The 26,394-nt window shown below is 32.1% G+C and overlaps 3 protein-coding genes across 3 annotated transcripts; all 3 read left to right on the plus strand.

The window, feature by feature from the left end:
- Positions 1-368: 368 nt before the first annotated feature.
- LOC8279685 (UDP-glycosyltransferase 74F2) lies at positions 369-3,171 on the plus strand. Its single transcript, XM_015725746.3, has 2 exons — positions 369-1,303; positions 2,288-3,171. Exons 1-2 carry the CDS (start codon positions 656-658, stop codon positions 3,014-3,016), a joined length of 1,377 nt encoding a protein of 458 aa, XP_015581232.1. The 5' UTR covers positions 369-655; the 3' UTR covers positions 3,017-3,171.
- Positions 3,172-10,197: 7,026 nt separating this feature from the next.
- Positions 10,198-12,201, plus strand: LOC8279684 (flavonol 7-O-beta-glucosyltransferase UGT74F1). Its single transcript, XM_002529780.4, has 2 exons — positions 10,198-10,912; positions 11,408-12,201. The coding sequence occupies exons 1-2, from the start codon at positions 10,253-10,255 to the stop codon at positions 12,146-12,148; spliced, it is 1,401 nt and encodes a 466-aa protein (XP_002529826.1). The 5' UTR covers positions 10,198-10,252; the 3' UTR covers positions 12,149-12,201.
- A 4,102-nt stretch (positions 12,202-16,303) lies between these two features.
- Positions 16,304-19,591, plus strand: LOC8279683 (UDP-glycosyltransferase 74E2). Its single transcript, XM_002529779.4, has 2 exons — positions 16,304-17,054; positions 18,703-19,591. Exons 1-2 carry the CDS (start codon positions 16,371-16,373, stop codon positions 19,450-19,452), a joined length of 1,434 nt encoding a protein of 477 aa, XP_002529825.2. The 5' UTR covers positions 16,304-16,370; the 3' UTR covers positions 19,453-19,591.
- The last annotated feature ends 6,803 nt before the right edge of the window (positions 19,592-26,394 follow it).

A 26,394-nucleotide genomic window follows, 5' to 3' on the forward strand; every position in this document is an offset into this window, starting at 1 on the left:
ACAACTAAAACTAACTTGACTATGTAATTTAAAAATAGACGTATAATTAAAGATAATATATAGTGAAATTTTTTTGTATTTTTGTATTTTATTCTTAGAACTATTAACCTGATTGATACACATATCAACTGAAACAATATTTCAAATAGATATCTTTATTAATTATTTTATATTTATTATTAATTAAATCTGTACTAAATATTTTATAATAATGAGTTTAAGTAGGATTTTTTTATTTTTAAATTAATGTATATAAGATTTACATAAAAAATATACACGGGTCAAACAAGTAATATTCAAACTACAAATATTTACGTGGACAAAAAACTAGTGATTTTTAAGGGTAGAATAGAAGTAAAATATCGAATGAAAAATTATTAGAATTAATAGAACTTATGATTTAAAGAGGTTTTAGGTTGCACTAAAAATAATATATAGGAAAGTTTAGTCCTGAAAATGAAACAAAATAAAAGTTTGATCATGCTCGAGACAGTTGAACCCCCAAATGTGAAGTGTACCTTCTTCTTCTTACAAATAGCTTATCCAGATATACCCAAACACAACAGAAACAACAACTACTAGGAACAGAACCCCAGAAACTACTTGTCCATCAAAACAAACCGATCAATTAAATAAAATTCAAGTTTGGATCATCATGGAGCAGTCATCATATAAAGCTCATGTCCTGTTACTTCCATATCCAGGCCAAGGTCATATAAACCCAATGCTCCACTTCTCCAGGCGCTTACTCTCCAAGGCCATCAAAACCACCTTGATAACTTCCGTTTTTATCTCCAAGTCTATGAACTTTGGCTCCTCCATCGGCTCCGTCGACCTCGACGTAATCTCCGACGGTTACGACGAAGGTGGGTTCGGAGATGCAGGCAGCATCGACGATTATCTGGCTCGACTGAAGACCGCGGGTTCGAGAACCCTAGCGGAGCTCATCAAGAAGCACGAAAGCTCTTCCAACCCTGTTGACTGTGTAATATACGAGCCTTTCTTGCCTTGGGCTTTGGATGTGGCCAAAGAGCATGGTCTGTTTGCTGCTGCTTTCTTCACGCAACCTTGTGTTGTTGATTATATTTACTATAATATTCACCACAAGCTGCTGAAGTTGCCGGTTTCTGAAACGCCTGTGTCGATTTCCGGGTTGCCTTTGCTTGAGCTCAGGGATATGCCGTCTTTCGTTAATGTTCCTGGTTCATATCCGGCTTACTTTCAGATGGTACTGCATCAGTTTTGTAACACAGAGAGAGCTGATAATATCCTTATCAACACATTCTACAAGCTAGAACAAGAGGTAATAAATTATTTGAACGGTCCAACTTTTGATTATGTCATTTATTTTAGTTTTATTCAGATTTTGTGTACATCTGCTTGAAAGAATTCTTGTATTAATGTTTACTTTAATTCTACCATCAAAATTCAACTTAAAAGATCTAATAATTATAAAATTAATATAGTAAACATCATATATCAAATTCATATCTTTTAGTAATAATTTTTTTTTTTAATTTAAAAAATAAAATTTATGCACTTAGTCAAATGGTAGATATATATCTCAATTAAAATTTTAAATTTAAATTTCTGTCTTCGTTGAAAAGAACAAAATGGAAATGAAAATAAATAAAATGGAATTACTTTTCAGAAGCTAAATCTAAAAGATAGTGGAGTTATTCTTTTTCATATTTGAAAGTTAATTTGTAATATTCTTTCTTTTGGAAATAGACATACAATTATGGTTTGTCTAATAAATAAATGTCTTATATAACAAGGAATTTCTTTGATTGCTTATATTTAAGTTGTTCCACGAAAAGGTGAACAAATTCAATTGTTAGTTTAGAAATATTATATATTTTATTATTAAAAATTTTGATACCTACTCTCAAAATAAAATATCATATAATTAATTCATTTGTCATTTTATGTGAAGGAAAAAAAAAAAATCTCTATATGACTTATATGACAAGTACACATCATTTCCACTGTAAGACATTTTCTTGAATAGATAAAAATTGACTAAATTATCATTCAAACTGTCTTTCATTTCAGACTATGACTTAAATAATAAATTAATAAATATTTTCTATGCTTCAGATTAAATTCCTTAGTTTACTTCTTAGTTCAATGCATATAGATTGCTTATAGAAACAGAATAGATTTTCATTTTGATTGAAATTGAGACATTGTAAATAAAGTTTATGCATAGTACACAAGATTTTTTCTTGAAATTAACGTATCTATACTAACATCATAGGACTGGAATCTTTGACTATTGATATAGGCTGTGAATGAGATGTCAAAGGTTTGCCCTGTATTAACAATTGGGCCAACAATTCCATCCATATACTTGGACAAGAGGATTGAAAATGATGATGACTATGGTCTTGATCTTTATGCCTTAGATGCATCTATTTCCATCAACTGGATGAGCACTAAGCCGGCAGGATCAGTTGTGTATGTAGCCTTTGGTAGCATGGCTAATCTAAGTGACAAGCAAATGGAAGAACTAGCATGGGGTTTAAACAACAGCAACTTCAACTTCCTGTGGGTGGTTAGAGCTTGTGAGCAGTCAAAACTACCTAAAGGATTTGTGCAGGAATTGGGTAGTAAGGGCCTGATTGTGAATTGGAGTCCTCAGGTGAAAGTGCTGGCAAGTGAAGCTATTGGGTGTTTTTTCACACACAGTGGATGGAACTCAACAATTGAGGCATTGAGCTTAAGTGTGCCGATGGTGGCAATGCCTCAGTGGACTGACCAACCACCAAATGCTAAACTTGTTGAAGATGTTTGGAAGGTAGGTATCAGAGTCAAGGTTAATGAAGATGGAATTGTGACACGAGAAGAAGTTGAATCTTGCATCAGAGAAGTAATGACAGGAGAGAAAGGAAAAGAGATGAGAAATAATGGTGCAAAATGGAGGGAATTGGCTATTGAGGCAGTAAGTGAAGGTGGAACATCTGATAAAAATATTGATGAATTTGTATCCAAGTTGGTAAGCCTTAGAAGTTAGAGCTAAGATTATTTTCCTGATAACTCTATCGTTCTGCTTCCAGCACTGTCATATCACATTTACTGTTGAAAAGAGAGTAGTTTCTTTTCTGATGTGCAGCGATTATTCACAAGCTAGCTTTACAATTAATATAATTTTACATGCTTAAATTTCCAGTTCTTATATGCATTATTGTCGATATATATATGAGTACTATAGTCCTATTAGGTATTATAGACTCACCTATTCTTTATAGTATCAACGCCAAAAACCTTTTAGAAAAAATTCCTTTTTTTCATTGATCCTTTTTCTTCCTTTCTGCCACCTTCTTCTCTTCTTTCAAACTCTTTAACAATGTCTTCCTTTTCTTCTTCTTCTTGTGCTGTTATGAACACAAACATCTCTACCCCCACATCTCACTATGTTTTCAGTGTTGGCAATTTTGAAAACAATGTCTTTATCATTCTTGGTTTTACTAATTTTCTTTTATAGAAAATTCTAGTTCTGAATATATTACGTTGTCATCAGATTTATGATCATATATATAAGAATATGGAACCCCCTCCTTTAACTATACATGATACAGATCCTAACTAAACCTAATTCCGCATATGCTTTTTGGCAACAAGTTGACTATGTGATTATCTCATGACTTCATGCAACTATTTCCCCTGAAATTTTGAAACATGTTGTTCAACCAAGAAAAATATTAACGACTCGACAAACATGGCAAGAGATTGAGAAATTGTTTCATGATGATATGAAAGCATGCAACCAAAAGGCACCAAATCTATGGCTGAATATCTTAAATATATTAACTCAACAACAAACTCTCTTCATTCTATTAGTAGGGCATTGGATGATGATGATATTATTCTTTAAATTCTATACGGATTACCTATTGAATATTCTAACTTTGTAAAAGTCATGATAGCTAGAAAATCCCTCCCAACTTTCCTAGAATTTCGATCTTTTCTTCTAGCACATGAGTCGCGTATTCAATTGGATTCCAAACCAACTATTGAAACACAATCTTTTGTTACAGTTTATAACTGAGGAGGTTATAATCCTTGGGGAAGTCCACATGGTGGTTATAATAGAGGTGGTCGGTTTCAATACCATCGTGGTGGTTTTGGTTCTTATCCCAGATCTTTTAGTTATGGTTTTCGTGGTGGCTATGGTTATAATTCTATATCTCAGCCCTTTACTCGACCTTATAATCAGTAGGCTTCTCGTCAATCGTAGGTTAATTCCAATCCTCTGTCCTATATTCTTGGTGCTCCTCCTTTACATTGCCAAATATGTGATGGTACAAACTACACTGCTAAGTTCTGCCCTCAATGTAATGCATATAGCCAGGATTTATCTGCTCCTTTTACCGGCTTACATATTCATGATCCCACTTGGCAAACTGATACTAATGCTTCTCACCACATGACAAATGATATAAGTATACTAGACAGTTATGAGAAATACACTGGTACTGATTATGTTAAAGTTGGAGATGACACAAAATTACACATCACTCATGTTGGTCCGAAAACCATTCATACCTCATTCTTTTATTTTATTTTACGTGATGTTCTTATAGTTCCTAATTTGAAACATAATCTGATTTTTATTTAAAACTTACCATTGATAATTATTGTTCTATGGATGTTGATTCTTTGGATTTTTCTGCGAAGGATCTTCCAACACAGAAGGAAGTGCTTCGTTACATTAGTCAGGCTTCCCTCTATCTTTTTTCATGAGTTTAGTTAGTTCAAATGTCGCTCATTCAACCATGCTTTCTTCAAAAGTGTCCTCTTCTTTATGGCATCAAAGGCTTGCTCATCTCGGTGTCCCAATTTTCTCCATTTTTTTTGGACAAAATAACAACATTTTTTAGTTCTAGAAAGTTTGATTCTATTTGTCATGCTTATCAGCTTAGGAAACATACCAAGCTTCCTTTTCACAGTTCAATAAATCTAACTCATTAACCATTTCACTTAATTCATTTTGATGTTTGGTAATCTCTAATTCCATTTAGGTTTTTGTTTTTATGTGTTAATTTTAGATGATTTTACCGATTTTTCATAGGTGTTTCCCTTATGTGTTAAAGAGAGGCATTTAATGTTTTTATTATATTTAAGGCAATAGTTGAAACTCAGTTCACTATGAGAATCAAACAACTTTATTGTGATAGTAGTAGAAGAGTATATCTAAATAAGAAGTTCAATAAATCGTTTAATGAAGCTGGTATAGTGGCTCGCTTTTCATGTCCTCAAACACCTTAGCAAAATGGTCTAGTTGAGAGGATGAATCATACTTAATATAATTCATACACTTTTTTTCAATCTAATCTTCCAGCAGCACTTTGGGTAGAAGCTCTTCATGCAACGATTTCCACCATAAATAAACTGCCTCACAGTACCTTTAATTGTATCAATCCACATGAGTTACTCTCTGGGATCAAACCGAACTATTCCATGTTTCAAGTATTTAGGTGTCTTTATTATGCATATGTCACAAATCCTAATTCCTAACAAGTTAGCACCTCAAGCTAGAGTGTGTGTTTTTATTGGATTTGTTGCTAACCAAAAGGGATGTCGATGTTTTGATTTATCGACTTTGAAATTGTTTGTTTCACGCCATGTTACTTTTGCAGAGAACATCTTTCCTTACTCCAGCATCAGTACTAATGGCTCACAATAATCTTCTCTTGATATGGATAAATTTGGTTCCTTCTTCAATCCAGCTATGATACTTTCTTCACCCTTATCATTTATTCCATCTTTATCTCTTAGAAACACATCCTTATCTATATCAAGCTTTATTCCAACTATAAATATCTCACCTCATCACAATTATACAACACCTACCTATTCATAACTCTCTAATTCACATACAATTACAACTGACTACCTTATCTCTTATCCACAAATAGTTTCATCTTTACCTTCCATATCTCCAGTAAATACCAATTCATCTCAATCCGACTCAAACACTACCAGCATTCTATTACCCGAATCACCACAACCTACCTTACCGACTAATCAACATCCTATAACCGACAAGAAAGATGGAACCCAATAAATAAATAAATTTCTCTATACTTTCAGAGATATATAACTCTAATTATATGGAACCAATAATCTTTAAGGAAGCTTGCACTCAAAGGGTTTGATGTGATGCCATGGATTCACAATATGCTGCACTTATGGCTAATAACACGTGGACTCTAGTTCCACCACCATCATTTTCTGGCAATATAATTGGCTGTAAGTGGTAAACTGAAAAGGAAAGCAGATGGAAGCATCCAAAGATACAAGGCTCGCCTCATAGCAAAATGTACAATAAACAATTAGGTATCAATTTTGATGAAACATATAGTCTATTGTTAAACCATCGACCATTCAAATTGTGTTGACAACAACTTTGTCTAATATTGGTCTGCATATGAACTCGATGTCAAGAATGCTTTGTTATATGGCAAATTTGATCAAGAAGTGTATATGATGTAGCCAGAGGGGTTTGTAGATAGTGAAAACCTAATTATGTTTGTAAATTAAATAGAGCTTTATATGGTTTACATCAAGCTTTGAGAGCATGGTCTAAATAGTTCAGTTCTTACTTAAATCAGCTTGGTTTTACTAGTTACAAATATAATTGCTCAATATTTATTTACAGTACTTCAGAGGGTATATGGTGATTTTGCTTTTATAATATACTTATCATAGCCTCTATTTTATCACTCTTGTCCAGCATTATTGCCAATCTAAAGCGTGATATTTTGATGATTGATTTGAGACTATTGCATTATTTCCTAGGCATCTAAGTTAGTTATAATCAACATGGGTTTTTCTTATCTCAACATACGTATGCATATGATTTGCTTACCAAAGCATGCACATGCTAGGTGCCAGTAGTGTTCATACTCCTACTCATAGTCATTTGCATCATTCTGTGACTGTGAAAAAGTTTGATGATCCATCCTTATATTGGAATGTGGTCGGGGGTCTTTAATATTTTACTTTTACCAGACCCAAAATTACTTTTATTGTTAATTTTGTATATCAACATATGCATGATCCATTAGATGTTCATTGGCAGTCTGTTAAGAGGATTTTACGCTACATTAAGGGCACTATTTCATGTGGCTTTCAACTTTACAAAGGTTCTTTATCTCGGATGGTTGCATATAGCGATGCCGATTGGGATGGTTGTTCGGACACTAAATGATCAATAACAGGCTATTGTGTTTTTCTTAGTAATAATCTGATTTCTTAGGCGTTTAAAAAGTAGCACACACTATCTCACAGTAGTGCAGAGTCAGAATATCGTGCTCTTGCCGCTGTTATGACCGATATTTGTTAGCTACATAATATCCTACATTTATAAATATAATGATGATCTTTACTTCACTTGTCTGATGTTGTCAGAATGGACAATAATAAAAGCATCATCGACAATTTTCTCTCATCTTATGTATCACTCCTTACATTAATAAGGCCATGTTTGATTCCGGGTGAAGGCACTCTTTATGTTGATTTGATGTTAGTACTTTCAGTTTCATGTCACGAGTAATTAGGGCTCAAAGTCTCTTTCTAGTCGATTTTGAACAAATTTAAAAGGTACAATACATTATCTAACATATGTATTTTTATCAAATAGTTACTAGATACTTTATATTTTACGATTTATGTGTCGGATATCTCTTTATTAAATTGATAATGTCAGCGGACATCTCCACTTATCTTATCAAATTGATAACATATAGCACGATATCGATATCATGTTATGAATATTTTGAGTCTTTAGATTTGTTAATTTACTTACAACCTTTAGTTATACTTTTTCACCAATTATCCAAATTCTTAAAAAAATATATTAATTTTATTTTTTATTAAAAATAATATTTTTATGATATAAATCTCGTGTGACAACACATAATGATTCAGTATCATGTATTCATATTTAAAAAAGGTCAAAAGCACGTGTGTAATCTCCTTGCGCTTAGAAAGATGAAAAAAGTTGATACCTGCTCGTGTATCATTCGAAATATTCTTACAAATTCTTATAATTTATTAATATTTTTTTTTAAAAAAACTTCATAATTTGTCTAATATTGTTTTAGTCCCTATAAATATTTTTTGATATTTGATATTATATTTTTTGTCCATGTACCTCTTTTTGAAGAATATATAATTTAGATGTATAAATTTAAATAATAAGTGTTTATAATAAAAAAGAGACAACAATCGCATATAACAAATTTATTAATTGTACATCGTCAATGTTCTCGTTTTATTATTGTCATAAATTCTCATATATTACTTCTTCTCATATGATATTTGAATATTATAAAATAATGCCTTTATTGTATATATTATCTTATTTATGAAAAGTCGAAAACTCTTGATAAGATGTTTAAGAATTTTTAGTTATATGATCAGAGTTTCAGTGTGATTATAACATATATTGTTCAACTTTGTACATCTAAAGAAAATGTAACTTTCAAATATCCTACACGAGTTGCGTATTTCTATTCAGTTGCTAGTGAAAATTTACTTTGATAATATTTCAGCTACTTATCTTGCCGTTAATCCAATTGTTCATGCTCGAACCAAAAATTTAAAGATTGATCTACACTTTGTTTGGGAGTGTGTCTTACAGGGTGTCATTCTTGTCTTACATATTTCTAGCAGTAAGTTATCAATATATATAAGCACTACAGTCCTATCAGATATTGTAGACTCACCTAATATTTAATCCTTCATTTCACTGGCAGGGCAAACCTTACTCAAAATTAGAGAAAACATCTTAATAATCATATTGAATTAAGAGAATTAAAGATTTTGATGAACTTAAAAGTCAGAATGTATTTAATATAATGACTTTAAAAAATTTTGTAAAAATTATTGACCGTTATAAAAGCAAATTGATATTCAAAAAATCATTAATTTTTATAAAAATAAACTTTTATATATTTTGATTTGAATGGCTTCTTATGTAGTGGTAATAATAAAAAATTTTCAAAATTTTCTTTCACTTCTTCTCAAGATTTAAATAAACTCGTATTTTTTTTCTTCACAAATTTCTTTCCACTATTTTTATCATTATCCTTCACTATATTTTCTATCTTAGAAAGAAAAATAGTTAAAACTTAAAAGCTGAAAATTATTTAATAATAATATTTTATTGAACTCATATTTAAACTAAAATCAATTTAATTATCTTTTCTAAAAAGGACAGACGACAATATGGTCAATTCAATGTCTCTAGTCTAAATAAAAGTGACAAACAAGTCAATTCAATTGTCTTAAGGAGAGGAGTAAAAGTAAGAGGGTCCATCCAGTTTTCTTAAAGGGCTATTTAAATTTGAATTTTTCAAGGGGACAACCATAATTTGTTCAATAAAAATAAAAGTAATTTAGATTTTTCTTTTAAAGAAGTTGACTTCGCCACTAACAAACAAGATTACAATTGATTTAAAACTTCAACATGTATAATACGAAAGATATAAATCTTTTAATTTTTTATGAATTTTTTGTAAATTTAGTAAATTTTGTTAATATTATTTCAAGTTAGTTAAAATTTTAAATAATTAAAATAAATCATAAGTGGTACTTTCTATATGTTCTAATTTTTAAATAATTAAAATAAATCATAAGTGATATAAATAAGACTTTTTAATATATGAGATCTAATTATTAAAAATTTAGTAAATTTCTTAAATATAATTTTTGAATAAAATAATTTTAATATTAAATATAATTCCCAAAAAATAATTTAAAAAACTAAAAGAAATATCTCTTTCTCTCTCTATATATAATTTTGAAACATAATTTTTTTAAATATATAATTTTTATTTGATATATATACTTATTTTTAGCAAATAAAATTTAAATTTATGTATAATTTTATATTTTTTATTGCTTAATCAATTATATTTTTAAATAAATAATAAGTTTAATTCTAGAAATTAACATATTAATTATTTTTTTGATATTATATTAACTAATAAATTATTTTTCTAATATACGATAATTTTAAAGTTCAAAAAACAGTAATATCAATAGTTTATAATTTTAATTTATATAATACTAATTAGTAAATATATTTAAAATAAATTTCATATTATTATATTACTAAAATAATGATGATATAACATTTAATATAATTAAAAATTAAATGCTGAAAGATTAAACACTGAGTTCTAAACGCTGAAATTTTAAATACTGAATCTAATCAATTTGTTTGGTAGCTATCCTTAGGATGAGAGAGAAGGAGAGTAGAGGGCATGTACTGGTAATTCCATTTCCAGGGCAAGGTCACCTCAACCCTATGCTTCAATTCTCAAGGCGTCTGGTCTCTAAAGGGTTGCAAGTCACCTTCATCGTAACCACCTACATATCCAGGTCCAAGCATCTAGTCAGCTCATCTAACCGCCTTCTGCAATTCGACACCATATCCGACGGCTACGATGAGGGTGGCTTTGAGCAAGCTAGTTCCATGGGTGCCTATCTTTCAAGTATACATACCGTCGGTCCAAGAACCCTAAAAGAGCTCATAGCGAAATACCAGAGCTCTTCAAACCCGATCGACTGTCTAATTTATGAGCCTTTCTTGTCCTGGGCTCTTGATATTGCCAAGCAGTTTGGATTGATCGCGGCTGCGTTTTTCACGCATGCTTGTGCTGTCGATTATGTCTTCTACAGTTTCTACAGGAAAATGGTGCCGGTTCCCGACGTGAATTCCTCCTCAATGCCAGTGCTGATCGAGGGGTTACCTCCACTAGAGCTTCAAGACTTGCCGACATTCATTGTGTTGCCGGAAGCATATCCTGCGAATGCTGAGATGATAAAGAGACAGTTTTCTAATGTGGACAAGGCTGATTATATCCTCGTTAACACATTCTACAAGTTGGAGTACCAGGTATGTAGACGTGCCCCGTTTATTGTGAATTCATTTGGCTGTACCCATGGTGGCTTTAACATCTCTGAACACTTTAGACAAATCATAGGTCTTTTAACTTTAAAACAAAAAAATAAAAAAATAAAAAAATAATATTATCTATTTCTAATATTAAATAATAAATTTACTAAAAAGTTATGTCTTATGAAAATTGATTTTAGCGGATTTATTTCCATCGCAGTATTGATTAGGTATGAACATGGTTCACATTAATTTGTTTAAGTGGTTGAATATATCATTAGTGGCAGATTCAGATATTTTCTTCAGACAGCTATAAAATTATTGTAGAAAATTAGGAGGGACCATAGGCATCCTAGCCCTCTTGATTCTACCATTGGCTACTCTTCCTCTGTTTTTTATAGATCATGAATCTCTTTGATACTACGTTATTTAGTAAATACTAATAACAGAAGTTACATATAAATGAATATTTGGTTCATTGTCTTTATCTAACAGGTTGTGGATACAATGTCAACACTGTGTCCACTGTTGACAATTGGCCCAACAATACCATCCAGTTACTCAGACAAAAGGATTGAAAATGAGGACGATTATGGTATTGATCTCTATGAAGCTAATGCATCCATTCCCATTACTTGGCTTAGCACCAAACCAACTGGTTCAGTTGTATATGTATCCTTTGGCAGCATAGCCAATAACTTAAGTGAAAAGCAAATGGAAGAAGTTGCATGGGGCTTAAAGAGAAGCAATTTCTACTTCTTGTGGGTAGTTAAGAACTCTGAGGAACATAAACTACCAAAAGGATATGTGGAAGAAGTGGCACCGAAAGGATTAATAGTGAATTGGAGTCCTCAAGTGAAAATCCTAACAAATGAGTCTATTGGGTGCTTTTTTACTCATTGTGGTTGGAATTCTACTATTGAGGCATTGAGTTTGGGTGTGCCAATGGTAACATTGCCACAATGGAGTGATCAACCAACAAATTCTAAGTTTGTTGAGGATGTGTGGAGAGTTGGCATTAGAGTGAAGGTTGATGCTGATAATGGAATTGCCAAAAGAGATCAAATTGAATATTGTATAAAGGAAGTAATGGAGAGTGTTAGAGGAAAAGAAATGAAGGAGAACTCTAAGAAATGGAAAGAGTTGGCTGTTGAAGCTATTAGTGAAGGTGGGACTTCTGATAAAAACATAGATGAACTTGTATTTAAGGTTACAAAGTTTAAGTCTTTATATTAGTTTATGATTGTATGCTCATCGGAAACTAAATTTTAAAATTATCTGTTCATGAACTTATTGTAAAAACTGATACAACCAAATCACTTTATCTAAAATTATCTTGTTATAAAATCTTTTGAGAGAATTTTAATGACTATGAGAAATAACGGATCAAACTCAAAAAAGTAAATTATAATATGAGAAAACAAGGTGAAGCCAATCAAGGCATTCACCCTCAATAAAGACTAGCTATATCACAGGATAGATTGCACATTCCATCACCAAATTTTGCCCTTATATCAAAATGGTACCATAATTTTAATTTATATCTTTTTGATATCTACAGTACCATTTTTGTTTTAAGTGAAGGAGTGCCCTAAAATATTCTGGTCTAAAATTGTTGACATAGCATCCATATAGAGAGAACCACATCAGCTGCCATATCAAAAGAAGGGTAAGTCATTTATTGTCATCAAACTTTCCACTATGTATCAAATTGGAACTATAAGTTTTATTTATTTGGGTACTATAAATTCTATTTTCGTTCCAGATTAAGGATACTAGAGATATTCGATGTAATCTTGCTGATGTGGTGATTAAATATCAAATGCTACAGCTATGGAATATATATCAAATTGGTGACCACAAGAGATATTGGTCTCTCTTCTCCTCACATGGCAACTGATATGAACAATATTATTTAGTAGCTATAATAAGATACCTTTGTTTGAAACAAAAATAATATTATAAATATTAAAAATTGTGAATTTTTTATTAATTTTTTAAAGGTATAAAAGGATTGTATTGTATATTTTTTAGTCAAGATTCAATTGTGGGTTTGCCAAACCTCGTGGGAAAAACAATATTTCTTTCCTTTATTATTAACTTTATTGTTCAAAGTAATAAAATTCAATTTGGACCTCAAGCTTTGAAGTTATATTCGATTTGGCTCATTTTTCACCTTTATGGCTAATTTGACTCTTGAATTTCTCGAATAAGTATAATTTAGTATTTCTTGTGAGAGAGTGAGTTGCAATGTGATAAAGACTAATTTGAACTTTTAATATCGGCTCAATTTGGCCACTCAACTTGTTGCATGTGCGGACTCAATTTGACCTCTTAAAAGTAATTTAATTATAATTCTTATCAAGTTGAATTTATATATTAATTTTTCTTATATATTTTAGACTTTTAATTACTTGGTTGAGCAAATATAAAGAAGTTAGTGTAGTGTGGCTTTGGTGCTAATATTGGCAATAAATTTAGTCTCTTAGATTGCATTATTTTCTTTAGGTGATTAATTAATGTGTTTTTGTGAGTGCTGATGGTGATTTTGCATATATTATTTTTTAATTGATGGGTGAAAGTAATAGTATGAAGGTTGATAAGGAGCAATAACAGCAATACTGGATTGTAAAATTTCATCTATATTTTTACTATTAGTGGTAATTTCTTATTTAAAAAAATTAGTGATAGTGAAAAAAATACCCATGACAGTAACGATATTATTTTGATAGTTCTAATAAATTTATAGCAATTAAAAGAATTTAAATCTATAATTCTTAATTCTTACTTAAAATAGGATAAATTTAATTGACTCCTCAATTTGTCGATTGAGTTTAATTTCACTTCTCACTTTTAATTAATTCACTTAAAAAAAAGCTAAACTGAACTCTTTCAAAAAATTGACCATAAAAAGATAAAAGAAGGCCAAATTAATCTGACTGGAAAGCTGGAGGGGCAAATGGTAGTTGTTCAGAGTTTAAGTGTAGAAGTATTACTGTGGCAGCAATATGGGCCACCATGTGCAGAGTTTCATCACACCTTCTCCAAGCTTCCATTGTTGGCCACCAATAATCTAAACCACATACTTCTAATATATTTGAAAGTGATTTTTGAATTGAGATTCCTTTGTTGTTTAGCTGCTTCTTCTGTTTTTCTTTTTATTTTTTTTTTCTTTTGGAATTCGTCGTTTAATATCTGTGTACATATGCAATGATGTCATTGCCACACCACAACTTTCCAAGAACAAAACAAAAAGTTTGCACGTCAGGTCTTTGAGAATAATTATCTTAAATACATACATAATAAATAATAATCATATAATTTGCTATATATCTTTATGGCATAAAATAACCTTTTTCTTTTTCCCTTTTAATTTCCATTGAGTGAGACTTACAGTGGACATGGTCTTGTTTGGTGCGAATTGCGACTAACGTGTTACATTTCCTTGCTAGACATCTTCATCCATGTCCACATCTTTCCTATCAGCCAGGTGTCATGGAAACTGAAACCATTTAAAGTTGTAATTATAGAGGAGGTATCCAAGTTTGAACACAAAACCTCTGTGTAAACATTTTAATTATATAAATGTATTTGTGTGTTAAAACTTGGATGCTAGTTATTAGTACCATTTCCCTCTGGCATGCAAAACAACAAAAGCACAAGAACAGAAAAAAAAAAGAGAAAATAATTGAACTAATATAGATGACTTGAATGGAAAAGAAAAGAAAGAATTGCTCATAGGTGTAGATTAGACCAATATTAATGAAATAATAATTTTATTTTATTTATAGTAATTTTTGCAGTTCTATAACCTTTTTTTTTAATATAATTTTGTACTATTGATTGAGTCCCACGTGTAAAATTTTGCACTGGTATTTTTTTAAAGATGTAATTACTAGTTAATTTTAGATTTTATACTTTTTAATAGTTTAATTTATATTATTTTAAAATTTTAAAATAAACATCGATACTTTTAATTAGTTTTTAAAATATTTTTTGATGAAAAATTTTAAAATTTACAATTAAAAAAATAATATGATAAGTCAACTATATTTATTAAAGAATAATAATTATAAATCAATAAAAATAGTTTGTCATAGACTTAATAATAGAATATAAAAAATTTCATATATATTTATCATTTATTACTCTTTTATTTAAATATAATAAATTTTTTACTGACTCGCTTATTTTTTAATAAATAAAATTAATATTTTATGTCATTTTTTAATTATAAAATCTTATTGTTATTAGAAGACATTTTTAAAAATAAATTAAAAGTATGAGTATTTATTTATAATTTTAAATAATTAAATAAAAAGATTTAGATTGTTTAAAAAAAATTAGAGTATTTTTTGCAAGAGACAAAAGAACTGTTTTCGGTCATCCCAACATCAAACTTTATTTAAAAAAAAAAATTAAATATTATTGCTTTAATAATGAATTTTCTAATTAAAGCTATTTTGACCAAATTCGAATTAATAAAATTGAACCAGGTAGAGAATCATAGATAAATTTTAACATGTAAAAGGATTTCATTTCCATATCGATTCAAAACTAACTCATCTTATTTAACCTAACTAATCCTACCAACTTTACCCATTTTACTCTTATCTTCTAATTTTTTTTTTTGAATTTCCGGTCGTATTATTAGTAACAAATCTTTTTCTACAAATATATTTAAAAAAAAATAAAATGTGAAGATCACTCTTTCAAATACGTTACTTATTTCTCTTTTTTATTTGTGAGAATTCATTCTAAAAATGGACTTTAAAGTTTATTTTTCTATAAAAAGATTTAAAAAAAGCGAAGATTCACCCATAACAATCTAAATAAACGGATCAAGATCTCAGTCACTAAAACTTAGATTCCACGTTGAAGAACTTGAATAGAATTTTAAATTTGACGTGAACGGCAATAGAAAGATCTCATTTTTATAACTGAGATATATTATGTCTGTGTTGGTGCTGCAACTTGTATAACAGTCAAAGAAGAAAAAGAAAGATGAGAGGTGAGAGAGTTCTTCTTTGTTCTTTTAGTTAAGGTAAAATGGGTTTGAGTAAAATGGATAAAGTGGATAGAGTTGGTTAGTTAGTTTAACTAAGGTGGTTAATTTTAAAATGATGTGGCAATTTAGGTCTTTTTGGATGTGTTTAAAATTATTCATGACTTGCACGTCATTTTTTACCTAGTTTAATTTTGACCGGTACTCAAATTTGGTTAAAATAACTTTTAATTAGTAAATTTATGGTTAAATTGACAATATTTACAGTAGCTAAAATAATAAATTCAGGTAAAATTCTGAGTTTTTATGACTATTAAGCTGAAAAACTAAGGATAAGAAAAAGAATTAAATTTTACCTTTATTATTGAGATAAAGCGCACCACTATTATTACTACTATAAATTACCTAACTAGCTCCATAAAAGTGCCTGTCTATTTTCTCATATTTCTGTGCATGGATACAGAAGGAAAAAGAAAATTAAAAATGGAGAAGGAAGAGCAGACTAGAGAAACACCACAAAGCCATGTCCTTGTCTTCCCTTTCCCAATTCAAGGTCATATTAACCCAATGTTCCAATTATCAAAACATTTAGCTTCAAAAGGCTTAAAAGTGACCTTAATAGCCACATCTTCCATTGCCCGCACCATGCGAGCACCTCAAGCAAGTTCAGTCCACATTGAAACCATCTTTGATGGGTTCAAAGAAGGCGAGAAGGCATCAAATCCAAGCGAGTTTATCAAGACGTACGACAGAACTGTTCCGAAAAGTTTAGCTGAGCTCATAGAGAAACATGCTGGCTCTCCACACCCTGTCAAGTGCGTGATCTATGACTCGGTGACACCTTGGATCTTCGATGTTGCTCGCAGTTCAGGCGTTTATGGAGCTTCTTTCTTCACTCAGTCTTGCGCGGCTACTGGTTTATATTACCATAAAATCCAAGGAGCACTGAAAGTTCCTTTAGAAGAGCCTGCGGTTTCACTGCCTGCATATCCTGAATTGGAGGCGAATGACCTGCCGTCATTTGTTAATGGTCCAGGGTCATATCAAGCTGTTTATGATATGGCTTTCAGTCAGCTTTCAAATGTGGATGAGGTCGATTGGCTTTTATGGAATACCTTTACTGAGCTTGAGGATGAGGTATGCTTCTCATACCCTACAAATTATACTCATACAAAATGTTAGATAATTAGTATCATGCCTTCTCTAATCATTTTTTGTCGACATATATATATATATATATATAATCCGATATATATAATATAAAAAATATTAATTTGATTGTGATCTGTTTAGTTAATTATATAAAAAAAAAGTTCAAATATAAATATATTTATTTATTAGATTAAATGAATTGATCCGTATAATCTATTTAATAAATTTAATTTTAAAATATATTTTTTAGGTAAAGAAACTAACCATTATAATTTTAAAAATATAAAATAATTTTAATTTAAATTATTATTTTAAAATATATTATATTTTTATAAATGATAAAATTATTTATATAAAATATAAATATATTTAAAGTATATATATGTATCATATATACCTATTATTAATCTGTAAATCCATTTAAACAAACGTGTTTATTTGTGTCACTCACGGATTAGGTAGGATTACCTCGTTTAAACCTAGTTATTTTCGTGTCATAAATAGGTTGATCCATTTGTAATCCAAACCCATTTATTCTAAATCTAAATCCGTCTAACTACGTGTCTTATCGTATCGTATCGTTTAATTGAGTCATACCAAAAACTGACAGCGTTATATATATAAATATATATGATTACAGTTTACGCGGTAGATATACTACAAAATTAATATTATTATCTTTTTTAATAATTTTATTTAGGTGATATTTTATTTCATTCTTAAACGATGCTACGATGAATTAAATTTATATAATAAGTTTTTGATAAATAGGATTTACTTTTTTAATTTTTAAATTTTTTGAAAAGTTTATACCTATATCTAAGACAAAATTTAATTAAATTTTCACTTTGGAAGAGTCAAAATCTTGCTAAAAAGTTTACATCTGATGGACAAACAAACACAACGGGAACATGATGGCTTGCGTGGTACCATAATAATATTATATAGTTTTTAGCATCATACAGATCACCTCATGGTATTTATTTATTTTAAAGAAATATTCCTCACAAGATCCGGCACTGCCACTGTGTTACTCAGCACGATAACTATTAACTTCTGTTGGATTTTTGTGGATTTGGCATGTAGTTTTTGCTAGAAATTCTTAAATAGAGGCGATCTATTATTATTTATAAGCTAAATTAAATTATATATTAATATATGATTTTATATATTAATCATGAATTATTATTAATAATAATATATCAACTAAAAATATTACAATTAATAAATATAGTCACATATTAATATATAATTAAATTAATCTATAGATAACGTGATAGATCGAGTTTATCTAAGAATTTCTCTCATTTTAAATATTTAGCTAGTGGTTGGACAGTAGAGTTCAGGTTTTATCATTTCATAAGCTCACATAGATACCCAGTGCTCCAATAATCCAAACATCTTGCTTCTGAAGGACTTAAGAAAATCAGTCTAATCGTCTACCCTTATGGAGAATTGACGGAAATGTAAGCCAGTTCGGTTGGTGTAGATAAAATCCCTGATACTTCTCAGCCATTCCATGGTTTCTAGACATAGCCAAAGAGCTAGGAGAAACATAGCAATTGGTTGGTTAGTATATTTAAGTCCCCATTGTTAGTTAATGTCTTTTGTTCTTTTATGTATCTTGTGTCAGATTGTGAATTGGATGGCAAGCAAGTGGACGATCATGCCAATAGGACCCGCAATTCCTTCAATGTTTTTAGACAATCGATTAGAAGATGACAAGGACTATGGCGTTAACCTCTTCAAACCCAACTCGGACGCTTGCATGAAGTGGCTAGACTCAAAGGAACCAAGCTCAGTTATTTACGTATCATTTGGAAGCCTGGCTGCCCTAGGAGAAGACCAAATGGCCGAACTGGCCTGGGGACTAAAAAGAAGTAACAACAACTTCTTATGGGTAGTAAGAGAATTAGAACAGAAAAAGCTCCCACCCAACTTTGTAGAGGAGGTATCAGAAGAGAATGGTCTAGTCGTAACATGGAGTCCTCAGTTACAAGTTCTAGCCCACAAGTCAGTAGGATGTTTTATGACTCATTGTGGGTGGAACTCAACACTTGAGGCGTTGAGCTTAGGCGTGCCAATGGTGGCAATGCCACAATGGACGGATCAGCCAACGAATGCAAAGTTTGTTACAGATGTTTGGCGGGTAGGAGTTAGAGTAAAGGTTGATCAAAATGGGATTGTCACTCGAGAAGAGATTGAAAAATGTATTAGGGAAGTGATGGAAGGGGAAACGGGAAAGGAGATGAGGAGAAACTCTGAAAAGTGGAAGGAGTTAGCGAGAATTGCTGTAGATAAAGGTGGAAGCTCAGATAAGAACATTGAGGAATTTGTTTCAAAACTTGTATCCAAGTCCAGCAATGCATTTAAAGAGCGCTGAAACTATGAGGCCCGAATAAGCATAAAGAAAAAAAATTTCAATCCTGTGGAATTTTAAGTTGCTGTCCTCAGAAAAATTGAAAATGGATATCTTTTTGAATGTGTAATTTCTTTATTCATGAAAGTAACCATATTTATTACTTTGAGGTCATGCTTGTGGGGGTAATATGCATCATGTATCCACTTAGTACGGCAATTCATAAATCAATTATAATAGTACAATACCTTTCCATTAATAAATTAAATGACGGTTTCGATTTTTGTGCTAATATAGTTGTCAGATTTCTCACCAGATAACATATCACACTGCATAATGTATCTATTTATTATAGTCTGATATATTAAATTAAAAAATTAGACAAAATGACATCTTATCTTATGAGAAAATTTAGCTGGTATATCAGCACAAAATAGTCAAAAAGTATATAAAACAGTCAAAAAGTATACAGGTAATATTGCATGATTCATTAATGGGTAGGAGAGATACTTTTAATTTTGATTATGATACATTATACATGATTGTGGAACCATTTATATTTATATATTTTACTCGTACAAGTTGTATATGTATCCTTTGAAAAGCAAATGAAAGTTTTATGAGGCTTCAAGATTATGGGTAGTCAATTATTCTAAGGAACATAAGCTACTAAAAGAGTAAGGGGAAGAAAGTGGAAGATAACTTATTAGTTTAGAATTTACATTGATATGTTTTGTATTAAAAAATTTGCAATTTTTCTTTTAAAAAAGATTGATACAACCTAATTACTTTCTTATAATTGCCTTGTTATAAAGTTTTTTTCAAGAAATATTCAACGGGATAAAACTTTGATTAAAGAAAAAAGTGCAATTAAACCAAGTAAAATGTTCATTGAAGAAAATTGATCAAACTCAAATAAGTCAATTACAATAACAAGGTGGTGAAGCCAATCTAAGGCATTAAAGACTAGCCACGTCTAAGGGTAAATTGCCTACTTGATCACCAAGTTTTTCCCTTCTATCAAAATGATACCATAATTTTAATTTGTACCCTTTTAATGCCCATAATACTATTTTTATTTTGCTGCGATGTAGGTACCGTAACACATTACTGCCTAAAATTGATGATGTGGAAACCAATAAAAAAAATTACTTTTGAGCTTAAATATTGTTTCTTTTTTTCCTACATTGAATCATTATCTTTATTTATTTAAAACTATAACACTAAATTAAGCAATCAAAATATAAAACAGTATATGACAAACGATAACTTAGGTTAATGCTATGTTTGGTATAAATTCATATAAGGATTCATTTTATTTCAGAATAATATGAAAGAGAAAATAAAATAGAAATAATAAAATTAAAAAAGATATTTTTATGTTATGGAATGTATTAATTTATTAATGTAGAATTCATTTAAAAATCCTATTCATTTTATTAGAACTTAATTTAGCTATAACCAATTCTATACAAATTTGATTATGCAGAATATTAAATTAACTTATACTCTATTTAAAACATAAAAATTTTAGATTTACAAATAAATTTCATTAATTTTTTAAATTTCAACCAAACACTATGTAAATGTAGTTTGTAAGTCTTGATCAGCAAAGCTACTTCGTGGTATCTCCCGACTCAAGACTTATGGACTAATCCTAGACTAAGGATGTTGAAAGAAGAAAGGACAAGATTGTGGTCTCAGAAGCTGCACAAGCTAGATTGCTTGTGCAGACAGTTCATCATAGACCTACAAGTAAAAAGGGAGCAACCTTTCCTACTTTGCAGGAAATGTCACTTCAACCTTTCCACATTGAGAAGTATATGTTAGAATGCAACAGTTAGAGTAGGATTTCATCTTGTATATATATCAAGCAACAATTGTAAATAATCAGAATTCCATCATATAATAAAAACACAGCTTCTTAAAATCTACATGGCATCAGAGCAGGTTACCATCCTATAATCATCATTTACCCACCAATATGTCACAAACAGATAACAAATTAACTAGCATCATTCTCAAAGGAAATCAGAATTATTTCGAATGGTCCAAATCGGTCTATATTGGTCTTAGTGGTAGAAGGAAGCTTGGCTTCATCACAGGCACAAAGCCAAAGCCAAAGCCTGAAAGACCAGAAGCCCCGACAGAGCATGAGCTCGAGAAACTGGAAGAATGGCAAACGACAGACCACATGGTCATGTCGTTGCTCACCAGCACTATGGAGCTGCAAATTGCAAGGCTCTGTATGCTACTGGATTCATCAAAAAAAGTCTGGGATAAAGTAAAAAGCCTATATGGCCATCAACAGAATTTTGCCCATATCTTTAACCGAAAACAAGAATTAGCAAGAATCACTCAGGGCACAAAATCAAGTTCGCAGTATGCAACAGAAATACTAACTCGATGGGAAGAGCTTTAAAGCTACTTACCTCCATCAATAGATGTAGAAGAAATTCAAAGAAGAGCAGAAAATGATATGGTATACACCTACCTGGGAGGACTAGACTCAAGCTATGAAAGCTTGAGGTCTCAGATCCTCCTATCCACGGACTTACCAAAAATCGACACTGTCATGGCGAATGTGCAACGCGAGGAGACTCAAAGGACTCTAATGAACCCTTCGGCTTCACTGGATCTCACTGAAAGTCAAGCATTCGCATCGCATCGCCTCAATCTCACCGAAGGAAGCCAGACAGGGGGAGGGGTGAGCACGAGCGAGCGATGCGACCACTGCAAGAAGTAGGGTCACAATCGCGCTCGTTGCTGGCACCTACACCCGCAGCTCAAGCCAACCCGAGGTTGGGAAAGGGGGAGCGGCGAAGGGGCGAGAAGAGGAGGAAGAAGAAGGCCCGAGGAAAACCCTAGTGAAAAAAGGGATTATGGGGGCTGGGCGTCATATGCGGATAGTTATATGACGTCCCGACCCGACTCCCTAGGGTTACATCAACCCGACCCAAGGGAGCAACCCGACCCGAAAAATCTGGACTAGACTCGATCCGGTTATAATACCTCCAGGTGAGGCCCGATCCATCAGGCTCACCAGGCCCAGCAGAGCCTCCAAGCCCAGCAGGTCCATCAGGCCCAACAGGCCCATCAGGCCCTCCAGGCCCAGCCGGCCCAACAGGCCCTCTAGGCCCAGCAGAAGCAGCAAGCCCAAGTGGCCGAAATGTTGGCCCAATTACAGGCCTTGGTTCTCCAACCCAACGGGTTCGGGTCAACTCAACCCGACGGGTCAGGTTCGGTTCAAACTGCTTTAAATTCCTCATAAAATTCTTTAAAACCTTGTCAAAATACTTGGATTATTGACTCAGGGGCAACAGATCACATGACTTGGGATCCAAAAAACTTCAAAAAAATTATTTTTGTTTCCAATTCCCACCATGTGATTGTTGCAAATGAAGATAAAGTCAAAATTCAGGGATATGGCACTTCAATTTTACTTGACTCTCACATTGAAAATATTTTATATTTACCTGAATTTAAATCTAATATGTTATCTGTGGGTAAAATTACTTGTGATTTAAACTGCAATGTTATCTTCTCACCTACTTCAATCATATTTCAAGATCGAATTTCTGGGAAGATGATTGGTGAGGGAAAACTAGAAAATAGCCTCTACTACCTCCATGCTCCACCTAAGAAATGTTTTTTGTCAACAAACCCTAACCAAGGCATGTTAATGCATCAGCGGTTTGGGCATCCCTCCGACAATGTTTTGAATAAATTATTTCATTATAACTTAAATTCCACCAATTGTGATGTGTGTAAATTTTCTAAACACACTCGATTACCTTTTTCTTTATCCTCCAGTATATCTGAAAAAGCTTTTGATTTAATTCACTCTGATGTTTGGGGACCTGCCCCTGTTACATCCTATAATCATTTTAGATATTTTATCACATTTATTGAGGATTATTCTCGTACTACCTGGGTTTATTTACTAAAAGGAAAAAAATGAAGTTTTTTCTCATTTTCAAGAATTCTATAATTTCATCCAAAACCAATATAATGCTACTTTAACAAATTTTCACTCCGACAACGGCACGGAGTACATAAACCAAAATTTTTCTACATTCTTTAAACAAAAAGGTATTGTTTATCAAACCACTTATATCAATACTCTTGAACAAAATGGTATTTCTGAACGTAAAAATAGACATCTTCTCAATGTCGTTCGTACTCTCCTTTTTCAAAATAATATCCCGTCGATTTTTTGGTCGGATGCCCTTTTAACTGCTGCCTACCTGATTAATAGACTTCCCACTGCCACTTTAAAGCATTTAAGTCCCCTAGAGGTTCTCAAAGGTAGAAAAATTGAATTAAGTCACCTCAAGGTCTTTGGCTGTGTTTGTTATATTCACATCAACCGTCAACACAAACTAGATAAAAGTTCTGTCAAAATCCTGTTTTTAGGATATTCCTCCACTAAAAAAGGGTATAAATGTTATGACCCCTATACTCATAAAACTTACATCTCTCGAGATGTCTCATTTCTCGAGACTGTTCCTTATTACACCACTCGAAATCATAGTAATCCTCATGGGCCATGCACGTTATTATTTCCGCCTAACTCTGATTTTTATCTTAGCAGCCCTACTCAGAATTCTCTACAGGGGGAGCCATCTCCAGTCTCAAGGTCAATTCCTTCAGGGGGAGACAATACAATTGAAGATACAACTTCTGAAATTCAACCCCAAATCCAACCTCAACCTCAAGAGGAAGCAATCACCTTGAGAAGATCCACTCGTCAAACTCGACCTCCTCTAAAATTAAGAGATTATGTATCTCATTCGGTAACTTACCTTATCCAAAGTTTTATTTCCTATGATACCATATCAAGCCAATACCGTAGCTACTTAAGCCAGATCTCATCTCATCTCATCTTGAGCCAACCAACTTTTACGAAGCCAATACCAATCCCAAATGGTGTAGGGCTATGAAAGAAGAATTTCGAGCTTTAGAAAAGAATGACACTTGAAATGTTGTACCTCTTCCTGCAAATAAGAAACCCGTTGGATGCAAGTGGATATACAAAATAAAGTATAACAGTGATGGGACTATTGACAGATACAATGCCAGACTTGTCGCCAAAGGCTTCACTCAAACTTACGGAGTTGATTACCAAAAGACGTTTGCTCCGGTTGCCAAGATGAACACTGTCAGAATTCTTCTTTCAATTGCATCCAATCATGGGTGGAGCTTATTCTAAATTGATGTCAAGAACGCCTTTTTACAAGGAAACCTAGAAAAAGAAGTTTATATGACTCTCCCCCCTGGCCACGAATCAGCCACAGATGCTTCCCTGGTATGTAGGCTAAAAAAGGCTATCTATGGCCTTAAACAATCTCCGAGAGCATGGTATGCCAAACTAAGTCTCTTTCTATTAAAAATTGGTTTTACTAAATGTGATTATGACTCCTCTATGTTTATTAAACACAATCACACACACACACTATCATTATTCTAGTTTATGTTGACGATATCATAATAACAGGAAATGATGATCAAGGTATTAAGGATGTCAAACAAAGTCTAAAGAAAGAGTTTGATACTAAGGACCTTGGGCAGCTCTCTTATTTCCTAGGCATAGAAATGGCAAAGTCCGAAAGGTTTATTCCTATGTCAAAGGAAATACATTCTTGATCTATTAAAAGAAATTGGAAAATTGGGGGCTAAACCTGCCAACACTCCTATGGAAACCAAAGTCAAACTCAATCTGGAAGATGGAGAACCTCTAGCCAACATAGGACATTATCAACGCTTGGTAGGAAAATTAATATATCTAACTGTCACTAGACTTAACATATCATTTGCAGTAAGTATGGTAAGCCAGTTCATGCATGCCCCTTGCACCTGTCACCTAGAAGCTATAGATAGGATTCTCAAATACCTAAAGGGAACTCCAAGACAGGGAATATGGATGAAGAATAACAATTCTAATTCTATAGTTGGTTTTTCTGATGCAGATTGGGCTGGAAGCTGTGACAGAAAGTTAACCACTGGTTTCTGTGTCTTTGTAGGAGAAAACTTGGTAACATGGAAAAGCAAAGAGTAAAGTGTTGTTGCAAGATCTAGCGCAGAAGCTGAATACCTTGCAATGGCATCTTCAGCTAGCGAACTCATTTGGATCAAGCAAGTCCTCAAAGACATGAAAGTTGAAAACAACGGACCTATGACGATGCATTGTGATAACCAAGCTGCCTGTCACATTGCATCAAACCTTGTGTTTCATGAACGAACTAAACACATTGAAGTGGATTGCCACTTCATCAGGGAAAAAGTTCAAAAGGGAGAAATTGAAACTCCTTATATCAAGAGCCATGACCAACTAGCAGACATTCTTACAAAGGCACTTGACAAACAGACGCATCACTCAATTCTCAGCAAGATGGGCTCAATAAACTTATATGAACCCATCTTGAGGGGGAGTGCTGAAAGAAGAAAGGATAAGACTGTGGTCTCAGAGGCTGCACAAGCTAGATTGCTTGTGCAGACAGTTCATTATAGACCTATAAGTAAAAAGGGAGCAACCTTTCCTGCTTTGCAGGAAAGGTCACTTCAACCTTTCCACATTGAGAAGTATATGTTAGAATGCAACCGTTAGAGTAGGATTTCATCTTGTATATATATCAAGCAACAGTTGTAAATAATCAGAATTCTATCATATAATAAAAACACAGCTTCTTAAAATCTACAAAGGAATTATTTGAGATAGTAAAAATGCATTTTAATTGCCTAATTTAGCATTATACTCTTAAGAAGAAAAAGAAAAACGAAGAAATATAGTAATTTAGCCTCATTAATTGTGACATTTACTTCCTTTAAAAGAAAATTGACATTTACTGAGTTGAACAATTATCAGTTTGCAGTGAATGGATCATATTTGGCTACCAAATCGAACTAAATTACAGCAAACACAGCATCCTTCATTATAAAACAAAATAATGGTACCAAAAGAAAAAG

Source organism: Ricinus communis, chromosome 1 (assembly GCF_019578655.1).
Source record: "Ricinus communis isolate WT05 ecotype wild-type chromosome 1, ASM1957865v1, whole genome shotgun sequence".
Lineage (NCBI taxonomy): Eukaryota > Viridiplantae > Streptophyta > Magnoliopsida > Malpighiales > Euphorbiaceae > Ricinus > Ricinus communis.